Source organism: Psammomys obesus, unplaced genomic scaffold, assembly GCF_907164565.1.
Source record: "Psammomys obesus unplaced genomic scaffold, mPsaObe1.curated_primary_1811, whole genome shotgun sequence".
In the NCBI taxonomy this organism is placed as follows: domain Eukaryota; kingdom Metazoa; phylum Chordata; class Mammalia; order Rodentia; family Muridae; genus Psammomys; species Psammomys obesus.
In genome coordinates this window covers 37,671,004-37,684,531 of record NW_026596046.1, presented here as the reverse complement: position 1 = coordinate 37,684,531, position 13,528 = coordinate 37,671,004, and the positions used below count along the sequence as shown (strand labels likewise).

Sequence of the window (13,528 nt, the reverse complement as noted above, 5' to 3'; positions counted from 1 at the left end):
TTCTCACATTCTGACAGCCATCCATCAGGACAGACTGTGCAAAGGTTGCAGTATTCAGCAGTGCAGACACTTAAATATTCACAGCAATAAGCGCTGTTAGCTCAGACTCATCCCAAGATCGCTTTCCTTCTGAAATGTGTTTTATAAGGCTAGTAATTTATCTGGTATTTATTAGTATTTTTGACAGTTTGTATGGTATTGAAATGAATATATTTTCTAAGTTCTTATGATTGAATGAGAGAGCAGATTCCCATGGTGATGGATTGAAGTTGCCACTGACTCTTCCTTATCTCATCCATCTGGGAGGGACTGCCTGAGAACTCTCAGGATTTCTGTCTGTTTTGAAGACAACATCGTACATGGACTTGGTGGTACTCATGACTGTGTTCATCGTAGGAGTGAAGTTCATGAATAGATTCTGAAAGTATAAACAAGACAAGACCAGAGATACCTAGAGAAACATTGTCTCTAGGAAAACAAAACAAAACAAAACAATAGTGCTAGAATAAGACAATAAACACTTGAGGAAATCCAGAACACGGGAAACAAAAGTGTTGAGAGCTTTGATTTATTCCCCATGAAAGGCATGCTCATTTTAGACTGGAGAAGCAGGCATGAGAGTAATATGAAGCATATGTATGAATCCTGTTGAAAATATATTAATAAGGTTGATGAATATGATCATTAAAGGTGATTTAGAAATATTAGTTAAATCAAAATAAAAATTTCAAAACAAACGTTAACTATTGTTAATGTATCCTGACTGCACAAAACACAATCTGCTAAAATAAGTTTTATAGTAATATTTTACCTTTGAGGAAGTTTTATTTTTGTGTAAAGAAAATATCTATCAGATAGGAACCTACCACAGAGGGCCTCTGAAAGATTCTATCCAGCAGGGTATCCAGCAGGGAATCTTATGAAAGAAGAGGGAGATAAAAGACCTGGAGGGGACAGTTGCTCCACAAGGAGAACAACAGAACCAAAAAATCTGGGCAAAGGGGTCTTTTCTGAGACTGATACTCCAACCAAGGACCATGCATGGAGATAACCTAGAACCATTGCATTGATGTAGCCCATGGCAGCTCAGTGTCCAAGTGGGTTCCCTAGTAAGGGGAACAGTGAATGTCTCTGACATGAACTCAGTGGCTGGCTCTTGATCACCTCCCACTGTGAGGGGAGCAGCCTTACCAGGCCACAGAGGAAGACAGTGCAGCCACTTGTGATGAGACCTGATAGGCTAGGGTCAGATGGAAGGGGAGAAGGACCTCACCTATCAGTGACTTAGAGAGGGGCATGGGAGGAGTTGAAGGAAGGAAGTTGGGATTGGGAGGGAATGAGGGAGGTGACTACAGCTGGGACACAAAGTGAATAAACTGTAATTAATATAAAGAAAATTAAAACTAAAAAAAAGAAAACATCTTTCACTCAATCATGAATCTATTTGGTTTTGACACCATACACTATTGGATTGACTAAGATGTACACACTTGCAACACTGATGTGAGCACTGGGGGGACCTTCTTGCCAACTCGGTGAGTTAGGAGGCTAAACAGTGCAGGTGTATAGGAGACGAGCATGGCGCAGACATGCGCAGCACAGGTGCCCAGGGCTTTGGAGCGGGCGTTCTGGGAAGAAAGCCGGAACACTGCCTGGAGGATTTTCACATAGGATGTGGCTATGAGTCCTAGGTCCACTGTTATCACTGAAAGGGCCACTGAGATGCCATACGCTCTGTTAATGAGAGTGTTGGCGCTGGCCAACTTCACCACAGCCATGTGCTCACAGTAGGCATGAGGGATGACATAGCCTGTGTAGTAGGGCAGCCTCTTAATGAGAAGAGGACCTGGCAAGACCATGAGCACACCTCTGACCAGGCCAACTAGACCTAGTTTAGCCACCACAGATGTTGTCAGGATCGTTGGATAATGAAGGGGGATACAAATGGCCACAAAGCGATCGAAGGCCATCGCTACGAGATGGCCAACTCCATGATGCAAAGCGTGTGGATGAAGTACATTTGTGTTAGGCATCAAAGTCAATCCAGTGTGCATCAAACCAGAAGATGGCAAGCATCTTCAGCGCTGCAGAAGTGGCAAGACACGTGTCGTTCACTGCCAGCATGCAAAGGAAGAAACACATGGGCTGGTGGAGGCTCGGCTCTAGCTTGATAGTAGCTATGATGACGCTGTTCCCCAGCAGGGTCAGGACAAACAGGAGGCAGACAGGGATGCCAATCCAGCAGTGAAAGTTTTCCAACCCAGGAACACCAACCAGGAGGAAAGACGCAATGTATTGACACGTAATGTTGCCTGCCATGTTAAAACCAAGCATGCTGTGTGTTTGGTAGAAAACACCAAGGGTAGTAATCTACAGACAGAAAATACCACTGTAAATTCTTCCCTGGTCCAGCGTCACTTGAAAACATATTTCCAGAAGGAATTATTCAGCCAAATCTCTGAAAATACTAAGATAAAAAGATTTAGCATTTCAATCTGAAAAGGAAATACATTTATTTATTAATTTTTTCTGAACTTTAAAGCTCACTTTAGTTTTAGTCATTCTCTCTCTGTATTTATAGATCTGTAATAAGATAGTGTATAACTTTGTTGTTGGTGGTGATTTCCTCCTCAAAGTGAAATAAATACAGAAAAGGATTTGAAAATACAAATACACCCTATTTAACAGATGCAAAAACATTCTGCCTTTTTAAATTTATAATCTTATCATTAGTGAAACTAAATGCTTAGTCATCCTAATAGGATCTGATAAGAACAAAGAATATAAATTATAGATATAATTCCTTTATTACTCTTCAAAAATAAAGTCAAGCATACAACACATTTCCTTCAGGAAAATCGTACAATTTCTCATTTAAAACTGTGTGACCCTTCATTGTATGAAACATAAAAATATTTTGAGCAAGGGAGGTTGATTTAAAAGAGCTTAAAAACACACACGAGGGAAACCAAGGCAAATGGGTCAGTTCACAGTTGTTTTTCCTGGATTGTGGCAACACAGAGACAGTTAAGCGGAATAATTATTGACTACCTACCAACAGTTCACAGACTTACTTGTGTAAGGATCCTATCACTGGAAACTCCCCGTTTGATTAATTTCTTGGATATTTGTTAACTAACAATGCTCTCTGATCACTTCTATTTAACAATATGAAGTCCTTAAACAGGTGGCTTGATAGACAGGTGAATACAAACACACCAAATGAAGAAACAGAAAGAACACACAGTCACATATTTTCAATTGCTATTTGTAAGCCCATGATTTGGAAATAAACCCAGTCTACTTGGAGTGTCACAGCTCTGTAGACTCAGTTTGGCCATGAGTCTCACTGTCTCTTTCAATACCCTTGTGGGTGGAGTCTTTCAGAGGTCCTCTGTGGAGGGCTCCTGTGCTGATCCTTGTCTTCTCCTACTTCTGATGTCTATCCTGTTTGCCCTTCTGAATGAGGATTAAGCATCTTCCCAAGAGTCCTCCTTGTTGTTTAGCTTCTTTAGGACTATAGATTTGGTACATTTACACAACGGAATACTACTCAGCAATTAAAAACAAAGGAATCATGAGATTTGCCTGCAAATGTCGGGAACTAGAAAAGATCATTTTGAGTGAGGTATCCCAGAAGCAGAAAGACACACATGGTATATACTCATTTATAAGTGGATATTAGCCATATAATATTGGATAAACATACTAAAATCTGTAGTCCTAAAGAAGCTAAACAACAAGGAGGACCCATTTGATTTTCGTGTCTGTATCCGTAATGTTGTCTTATGTTCTGTGAGGCCAGGTTGTTGCATGCGGCAGAGAACACATGATCAAGTTGGCGGCTATGGCTAATGTGTTAGCCCAGTGCTCAGGGGACTCCTTCAGATTCAGAGGTAGATGAGCCCCTTGGGGACGTAACGTTAAAGGGAAATGAGAATTGGGACAGCTTGAAACACACAGCAGTGCGATGTTCCCCAACACTGCCATGCTAACCCTGCACACGCCACAGATATGGTAGAGTGTTTGTTTGGCCTTTCCAGAGCACAATCTTTATTCTCTATTGAGTCATAACTGAAAAGGGAGAAAACATGTTCTCTGGAGAAATAGGTGTTCTGGACAAATTCAGCCTCCGAGTTGCTCTCTCAATTCTTCCACTATACCTTACTATTTTCCCCTACCAACGCCATGTACTTTGTTTTTAAACCCATGGAGTCCATTTAGTGCTACTTATTAAATGCATTTATTCATTTTTAATTAATTACAGTTTATTAACATTGTATCCCATCTGTAGCACCCTCTCTCATCCCCTCCCAATTCCACTCTCCTTCCCTCTTATTCTCCTATGCCCCTCCCTCAGACCACTGATAGGGGAGGTCCTTTTCCCCTTTCATCTGACCCTAGTCTATCAGGTCTCATCAGGACTGACTGCATTGTCTTCCTCTGTAGCCTGGTAAGGCTGCTCCCCCATCAGGTGGAGGTGATCGAAGAGCCAGTCACTGAGTTCATGTCAGAGACAGACTGTTCCCCTTACTAGGGAACCCACTTAGAGACTGAGCTGCCATGGGCTACATCTGTGCAGGGGTTCTAGGTTATCTCCATGAATGGTCTTTGGTTGGAGTACCAATCTCAGAAAAGACCTCAGTGTCCAGAATTTTTAGTTCTGTTGCTTTCCTTTCGGATCTCCTGTCTCCTCTAAGTCTTTCTATCTCCCCCTGCTTTCATAAGATTTCCTGAACTCTGTCCAAAGTTTGACTATGAACCTCAGCATCGGCTTCAATATCCTCCTGGGTAGAGTCTTTCAGAAGCTCTCTGTGATAGACTCTTGTCCTGTTCCTTGTTTTCCCCCTCTTGTGATATCCATCCTCTTTGCCTTTCTGAATGAGGATTGAGCATCTTACCCAGGGTCCTTCTTCTTGCTTAGCTTCTTTAGGTGTACAGATTTTAGTATGTTTATACTATATTATATGTCTAAAATCCAGTTATAAGTTAGTATATACCATGTGTGTCTTTCTGCTTCTTTGTTACCTCACTCAAGATGATCTTTTCTGGTTCCCACCATTTGCCGGCAAATTTCATGATTTCCTTATTTTTAATTGTTGAGTAGTATTCCATTGTGTAAATGTACCACAATTTCTGTATCCATTTCTCCTTCAAGAGACATCTGGGTTGTTTTCCACTTATGGCTATTACAATTAAAGTTGCTATGAACATGGTTGAACAAATGTATTCTAGGTTATATCCTAGGAGTAAAATAGCTGGATCTTGAGGTAGCACTATTCCTAACTGTCTGAGACAATTAGGGCTATTTTATGTACATTGACTAGAACATTGTCTCTCTTGGATCACATGTCTGATAAAAACTGACTCTCACTTAGACAGAGGTGGCACTGCCTGAGCCTCTCCCTCAGTTATGCTGGGATGCTGGATGGCTTGACTTTGTGCAGGTCTTCCACACACAGTCCCAGCCACTGTGAGTTCACACACACACTGGCCCTGTTGTGCCCGACAAACACAGTTTTACTGCTGGTGCGCACTACCAAACAATCTTTTCTTTCGTGATGATGCCTGTGCCTTGGAGAAGGAGTGTAGTGGAACTCTGTAGTGATTGCCATATACAGTGAGAAGAAGCTTCCCCGAGGACGGTTGAGAAATCCTCTAGTCTATAGTTATCACGTGAAGAAATCGGGTGTATAGCTTTTAATTATTTGCATTTAACATAATCATAGTTATATCCTCCCTTTGAGTTGCACACTCGTGAACCTTTGGCCCAGTTAATGGTATCAGGTATGAGCTTCCAGCTTAAATTCAAACAGAAAGTGGCTACTACCGGCACAGTTTTCGCCTCTGCCGCACACCTGGACATACCTTGCCAGGCTAGTCTTATCTTAGTGTACAGCATGTAGCGTTTTTATTATGTTACCTCATAGAATCATGCACAGAAGCCTTTGGCTGCGCGACTACTATCCGGTAGGAAGAATGTCTCCGGGTAAATACCGGTTTCAGTTCTCTGTGTCCTGTGCTTCATGCACTTAGTATCTTCATTGAAAAGTCCTACGATAAAGTTTTGGAGGGTAACGAAGAGCACTGGCGATAGCCTCTAATATCGGAGGAGACTTACAGGATCTCTTTTACCAACAACTCAAAAATAGGTCTTCCATGCCTGGAGATGGGCTTTTTATTTGATAGACTGTGATATCCGGGGAGAAGCAGTGTTCCAATGTTACCAGGTAAGTTTTTAAAGCTCCACCCAGCCTTCACAGCTTTGCCATTTTAGCTCTTGCGTTCACGGCTGGATTGCATTTATGTTGCTTCTTTACACAATGTATGACACAGGCCGTGTTCGTTGCTTTACACGCGAAGAGCCAGCTTCCTGAAGACGATCAGCAGTTTATCAGAAAACTGTGCGCTCACAACAGTTCATCCTTGAAGAGTTCTTGCCATGTTGTAGTGATAGGCTGTTTTCCTGGAATAATCACTCTGTTTCCAAAACTTGGAGGTGTAACGATGTTCTGACTTGCTACCCTTCAGTATCTTTTTGAGAGGGAATGTCACACAGGCATCTATTTTAAACAAATAAAAATAAATAGCATTCTTTTGACTCATTTCCTTCTTTCTAACTTCTGGCCTCCAATTTCTACTTTTCTTATACTCTTCACTTTTATTTCTGCTATTCCCATCACCACACATTTTGTATCAGTAAGAAGGTATAGCTATCAGTCCTATCCATTCTGATAGACAGTCTCCAGTGGAACTGATGATCATAATTTCACACTATAAGCCTCCATGAATAATGTTTCTGATTTTCCAATGCTACGTGTGGATTGTCTCAGCTACACACAGGATAAATCCTTACTTTCACGATTATCTTTAGTCTCAGAATTCGTCAAAAACATCTAGCAGGTGTTTTGGTTGGTTGGTGGTTTTGTTTTGTTTTTGTACTTTTCTCAATACATCCCAACTTCAGTTTCCCTCCCTCCACTCCTCCAGGTCCCCACCAACTCCCCGCAAGCCACTCCTCTTCTGCCTCCCCTCAGAAAAGCGCAGGCCTCCCAGGTATAACAGCTGAACAAGGCACAAAAACATACAATACGACTGGCTACAAGCCCACATATCAACCCAGTAGTAGGAAAAGGGTTCTAAGACCAGGCAAAAGAATCAGAGACACCCCACTCTGACTGTTAGGAATCTCACGAGAAGGAAGGCCAAGCTAAAAACCATAACATATATGCAGAGGACCTAGTGAAAACCCATCATTTGGGCTTGTCTGAGCAGTAGGAGCCCTGCTTAGTTGATTCTGTGGGCTCTGTTCTCCTGGGTTCCTTGAAACCCCTCCCCCTCCAGCTCCGACAATCCTTTTCTTCCCTTTTCTGAGGGGTTTCCAGAGATCCATCTAATGTTTGGCTATGGATCTCTGTCCTGAACTGTTCCTATCAGTTCACCCTAGTATTTTCTTTCAGAAAAATAGTATGTGGCTTTCTTTGCTCCTATTTTTTTTCTAAAGCACTCGTAGAAATAGCCCATTTGAATAAAAATCAGTATGATTTGTACTTTCCCTGTGGTCTTTTTCACATTTGAATTGTAAACAGTTATGTGGTAAATATCTGGTTGTGACTTTATGTCTCACTGAAATGCTCTAATGGAGCCCATCATCCCAAATTTATCTCTGTAGCACTATTCATTCGTTTCATTTTTAATGAACTTTCAATAAAGGAAAATAAAAAGTATTTTGTATTTGTTAGGATTTTGCCAAAGGAGAAAGAAAATAAAACAAATTCAAGACAAAACCTACATGCATATTGCCACAGGAGTCCATGGGTTATATATAATATCTAAAAAATGAGTGAGAAAAGTCATGGGTCTGTAAGGAGGGGAATCTGAGAGCAGGAAAGAGAGAGACTGAGGACTGAGCTGCCATGGGCTTCATCTGTGCAGGGGTTCTAAGTTATCCCCATGCATGGTCTGTTGTTGGAGTATCAGTCTCAGAAAAGTCCCCTGTGCCCAGATTTTTTGGTTCTCTCCTGTCTCCTGTCTTGGTCTTTACATCTCTCCCTTCTTTCATAAGAGTCCCTGCACTCTGCCCATATGAGCAGCCTTACCAGGCCACAGAGGAAGACAAAGAAGCCAGTCCTGATGAGACCTGATAGACTAGGGTCAGATTTTGGAAGGGGAGGAGGACCCCCATATCAGTGGATTGGGGAAGGGGCATGGGAGGAGAAGAGGAAGAGTGGGATCAGGAGGGGTGGAGAGGGAGCTACTGCTGGGATACAAAATAAATAAACTGTAACTAATAAAAAATAAGTTAAATAAAAAAATACTTCTGAAGACACAAATTTCTAGAGACAAAGAGTAACTGAGGAGTCAACGTTGATAATTTCATGACACATTCCACTGTCTGAGACTGAAGCGTGAGGCAGGCTTGGGAGATAAGCAGAGGGAGAATGTTTGGGTCAAAGCTCAGAATTTAGGGTCGCCGACACCACAGCCAGTTGACATGAACTGGAGAGGGTGGATACGTCTTTCATCACAAGCCCAACAATGTCTTCATATCTCAGGGTACCTCGCTCCTAGTGCAGGGAGGGCAGGAGCCTGGGCCGGGCATAAAGGGCAGATCAGGACTAACCACCTCACAGGAGGCACGATGGCGGACTTGACTGCTGATGAGAAGGCTGCCCTCACTGGAATGTGGCGTGAGGTAGATACTGAAAAACTTGGCAGTGAGGCCCTGGAAAGGTTAGTATCAGACAGCACAGGGGAGCAACTGGAAGCTAGTTATGTGGAGACACTGAATTTCTCTACCCTTGCGTTTCCACCTTCTAGGTTGCTGATTGTCTATCCACACAGCAGGAGGTACTTTGACCACTTTGCAGTCTCTCGTTCTCGTTCTGCCACTGAGGACGACCCCAACTTGAAGGTTCTTGGCAAGAAGGTGATGGACTCCTTCGGTGAAGCCCTGAAACACCTGGACAACCTGAATGACACCTTTGCCAGCCTGAGCGAGCTTCACCGTGACAAGATGCATGTGGATCCTGAGAACTTCAAGGTGACTTCGCCGGATGCTCTGCCTTCTCCTTTTCATGCTGCTGATTTGTACTCATCGCTGCTTTTCTTCCATATTTTCTTTTACTTTCCTGTACTTCTCCATTTAATGAATTTCAACACTTGTTCAATATTCTTAACTTCCCTCTTTCACAACCTTCCCTAAAAGAAATTTATTTACTTTTATATTCTGTCTTTTGTCTCCCACTCATGCCTCTGTCTACATTTATCTGCAAGTCCCTTGCTTAGACGACTATGCAAATTATACTTCCTGCCTCTCATTTACTACTTCTAAATGTGGGAAAACATTCTGTTGTCTCCCCCTAAAATAGGGGGCTTTGAGAGTCTCCTGAAGGAAGAGAGACAGAACAGGTGGTTTTAGAGAACATGGGGAAAAGGACAATCAGAATTTTATGAAATTAGGAGTAAATTAGGAGATGAGAAAAGAAAAATTAGCGTCTGTGGATGGAAGGTTTGAACATCATATTAGAGATGTGGCAACAGCAGCTGTAAAGAGAGAGCCCGCAACTTTACTAATCAATTGATTATTAAGCATCCACACAGGACTTAGACGCACATATAAAATAAACGTATTCATACATATATACACATATGCATGTATTTACTCTTTTTATTTTGGAAGAAATTAGCCAGGGGTCATGTAAGGACAGAATTGTGGGCAGAAGACCAGGGTGTCGTACAGTTCTTCAGAAGCCAAGATGAATTTCTGTTGCTACCATATGTATATGGCTGTCTTCCTCTTCTCCACAGCTCCTGGGCAGCATGATAGTGATTGTGCTGTCTCGCCACTTTGGCAACGACTTCACCCCAGCACTGCAGGGTGCTTTGGAAAAGCTGGTGGCTGCTGTAGTTGCTGCAATGGCTCACAAGTACTACTGAGCCCTCTCCTGTCCCATGGTCACTAGAAAACCCTTCCCTAGAAATCCTGTCTTTTGAAGTTTGGGAGAAAATGACCACCCTTATGTTATAGCATCTGCCCAATAAACAAATTTATGATTTGTTTCATTCATGTTTTCCTCCTTAGGGATGTGCAGCATCACAGAGGACCTACAAGGAGGGGGCTTTTGTATGTTTACACAAAGAGTGGGAGGGAAACTCTATAGATACTAAGGGAAGACAAACACTTCTTTTTCCAAAGAATAGAAAGTGTCAGAAGTGTTTCATACAAGGAGGGTCCTGGCACTTTAGAGGATTTATGAGAGACCTCAAACTGGAGATACAGGCTCAAGGCTGGCCACTGTTGTGACCGACAATTAAGCAAGAAACCATAACACCAATCCAGTATAAACTGGTTATCCAAAACACTGCCACGACTGTTTTCCCTTCATTTGTAGACTCTTGCCTACACTACAACATATCAAATCTTCTTTCTATAAGAAAAGTAAAAGTCCTTGTGTGACTAGTCCCCAAACATTTAAAAGAAAAGCAAATAAGTATATAAATAAATGTATAAATATTTTCTGTATATGCCCCTACTTTAAATTAGGCAAAATTCAATTTAAAATTTACCTCCTGAATTATGTTGCCCCAGATTCAATGAACTTTTTATATTGCCTAAAGAAATCTTTGTAAACTCTCACAACTTTTAAATTTCTTTTTAACACAGACATGCACTCACACACACATGCACACACATTTATTTTACAAATTTTCTGGCTGTATTCTTTCTTGTATCCTTATTGTAATTTGTAATTAAATTATTATGTAGCTAGTAATGTTATATAGCTCGCATGTTATTTCTGTGAAAGTCTATGATCTAAGGGATCATTACACTGCATGAAAACTTCTGTGGATGGAGCCAACCCAAACAGTAACACTATCTGATTATTAACACTACATGTTACACGGAGGAAACAAGAAGAAACCACAGAATTCTGATCACGGGTAGAAAATTTTCTTTCTTTGAGTTCTCTTTCTGCCATATGTGAAATTAGGAGGGTTTTTTAGAAAATTCTGACTCACATGCATCCCTTTAAATTGGCATCTTCTCACTTGATGCTTTTAGATTTATTTGTTAATCAGAGCCTGGCTCCTCTTTTTTTGTGAGGCCACCTAGTCTCAGAAAGAAGACACACATACACACACACACAATCACACAGACACACACACAGATATACACACACAGATACACACACAGACACAGACACATACACAGATACACAGACACAAAGACACACACACACACACAGACACACACACAGACACACACACACATACACACACACACAGACACACACACACAGATACACACACAGACGCAGACACACACACAGATACACACACAGACACAGACACACACACAGACACACAGACACAAAGACACACACACACAGACACAGACACACACACACAGACACACACAGACACACACACACACGTGCTCCCTCATATGTGGATTCTTTGTGAATGTACTTCTGCAGTAACTCTGCCACAATACACTGTCCAGGTTTTACCAAGCCTGAGCGAAGAGGCTGTTTTGTGTCCACGTGTCCTTTTCAGTGCATACCACATAACAGACCCTGAGAAAGGCTTGTATATGAAAAACTTCTACGAGATCCCTGGGCTTATCTGCCAGAAGCAGCTATTCCAGAGCCACTTCTTGATGCTCATGCTCCCGAGCAGGTAGGGGCACAGGGAGCAGATGTTAAGGAAGGGGTGGGATTATAACATTTTAGTTAATAAATATGAAACAAATGGCACAATTTCTTCTCTAGAATCAGTTGTCATCCTCTTCTTTTTACCACGCAAATCCTCGCCCACTCAATAATGAAGATGAGGGTAAAGGGCAGAGAAAAGGGAGATTCTACCTTCCAATCAGTTTATCCATTACTGTCTCAAAATGGTAGGAAACTAATAATGAAGATGAATTGTTTGATCACTTTCATCTCTAGTAAAGCTTATATAAGTTTACAGATGGAAATAACTATGGCCACGTAGAGGAGAGCTTAGTATATCAGGAACATTTTTCTATTTACAACTGAAACAACTTTTTGATCTTTTATATACGAGTGAATAAAGAATATTGTTTTTACTTATGTACAGATAGAGAACATAGTGCTGAAAATGCCATCTAGATTCTCTTATTAAAGCAGAATACTTATGAAACAATAGTACTGCATATAAATATTTCAGCACAGCCAAGTATTCTACTAGTTTTAATGTTGGGAATCATTTTGAAGGAGGGGGTGAAAATAGTGTAAGAGACAGAAGAAGGAAGGGGAGCAGGGGTAGGGATTAGGAGAAGGGAGAGCAGGGGAGAGAAGGCCAGATGAGAGAAGAAAAATCAGAGGTGGTGGTGGGGTACCTCTGGAGCTGGAGGGAGTCAAGTACCCCACAAGAAGACCTATAGAGTCAACTAACCTGGGCCCATGGGGGCACACAGAGGCTGGACCACCAACTGAAGAGGAAGCATGGGCTGATCCTAGGCCTCCTGTACATATGTAGCAGACGTACAGCTTGGTCTTTTTGTGGAACCCCCAATAACTGGAGTGGGGGTCCTCTGTGACTCTGATGCCTGCCTTTGGCCATATGTTCAATTCTCTCTAACCCAACCTAAAAACAACAGGGTAAATTAATATGAAATGACCTCTTTCCTTAGGATAACTGATCCAAGAAACAGAATTATTGGGAAAGTAATTTGTGCATAAAAATAGATTCAAATCTGCAGACACTGGGCATCAAGCTAATATATGGTTTAAACCTAAGAAGTAAAGTGGGACTTTCAACCAGTGAAGGATGGGCAGAGGTAGAATGGGTCAGGCATGGTGTCAGATTTGCCAGAGTATATGGGTGGAAAGAGATGAGGATGTCTGAAATTACCAATCTTGAGTCAATACACGAAGAGGCCATGTGGTGACTGGGACCCTCATGTGGGTGAATCTTCTTGAATGAGTGCAGCTTTCTCAGAGAAGGCTGACCGTAAAGATCTGAGTCAGTCTCAGAATCTCAAGCTGGAGATCTTCAGATACTAAAACCCACAGTGCTGTGTCGTGGCAAAACTAACTGCACTACCCATTTCCTGCACTGTATATGTGGGTCAGAATTTGACCTGTTAATTATATTTAAATCTGTCTTTCCACTACAGGAACAGCACATTATTTTTTTGTACTTCTGGTTTAGAGTGTTTCTGAGCATCGCGGACACTCAAAATAGCAGTAAGCAGAATAAATGGTGACTCTGGAGTGCAGCACCAGATGCTCTGGGGTGCAACCCTGGCTGTCCTGAAACTCGTTCTGAAAACCAGGCTGGCCTCAAACTTACAGAGATATTCCTGCCTGTCTCCTGAGTACCGGAATTAAAGGATTGTACCACCGCTGCTTGGCTTCACTTAGTTTTTTTTTTTTTTAATTTAATTTTTTTTTGAGAACTTCTTAAGAAAGTCCACAGTGTGGTGCATGAGAACATCACTCCCACCCTCCTGCTAACCTTGGCCATGCACAGCCTCCCAAATTCATGACCACTTAATCTT

General features: G+C 41.8%; 1 protein-coding gene and 1 pseudogene across 1 annotated transcript; one reads left to right on the top strand and one right to left on the bottom strand.

Annotated features, from left to right (window-relative positions):
- Positions 1-1,440: 1,440 nt before the first annotated feature.
- LOC129688696 (olfactory receptor 52P1-like) lies at positions 1,441-2,319 on the bottom strand (annotated as a pseudogene).
- A 6,322-nt stretch (positions 2,320-8,641) lies between these two features.
- LOC129688574 (hemoglobin subunit beta-like) lies at positions 8,642-9,939 on the top strand. The gene is made up of 3 exons (XM_055623494.1): positions 8,642-8,733; positions 8,821-9,043; positions 9,811-9,939. Exons 1-3 carry the CDS (start codon positions 8,642-8,644, stop codon positions 9,937-9,939), a joined length of 444 nt encoding a protein of 147 aa, XP_055479469.1.
- The last annotated feature ends 3,589 nt before the right edge of the window (positions 9,940-13,528 follow it).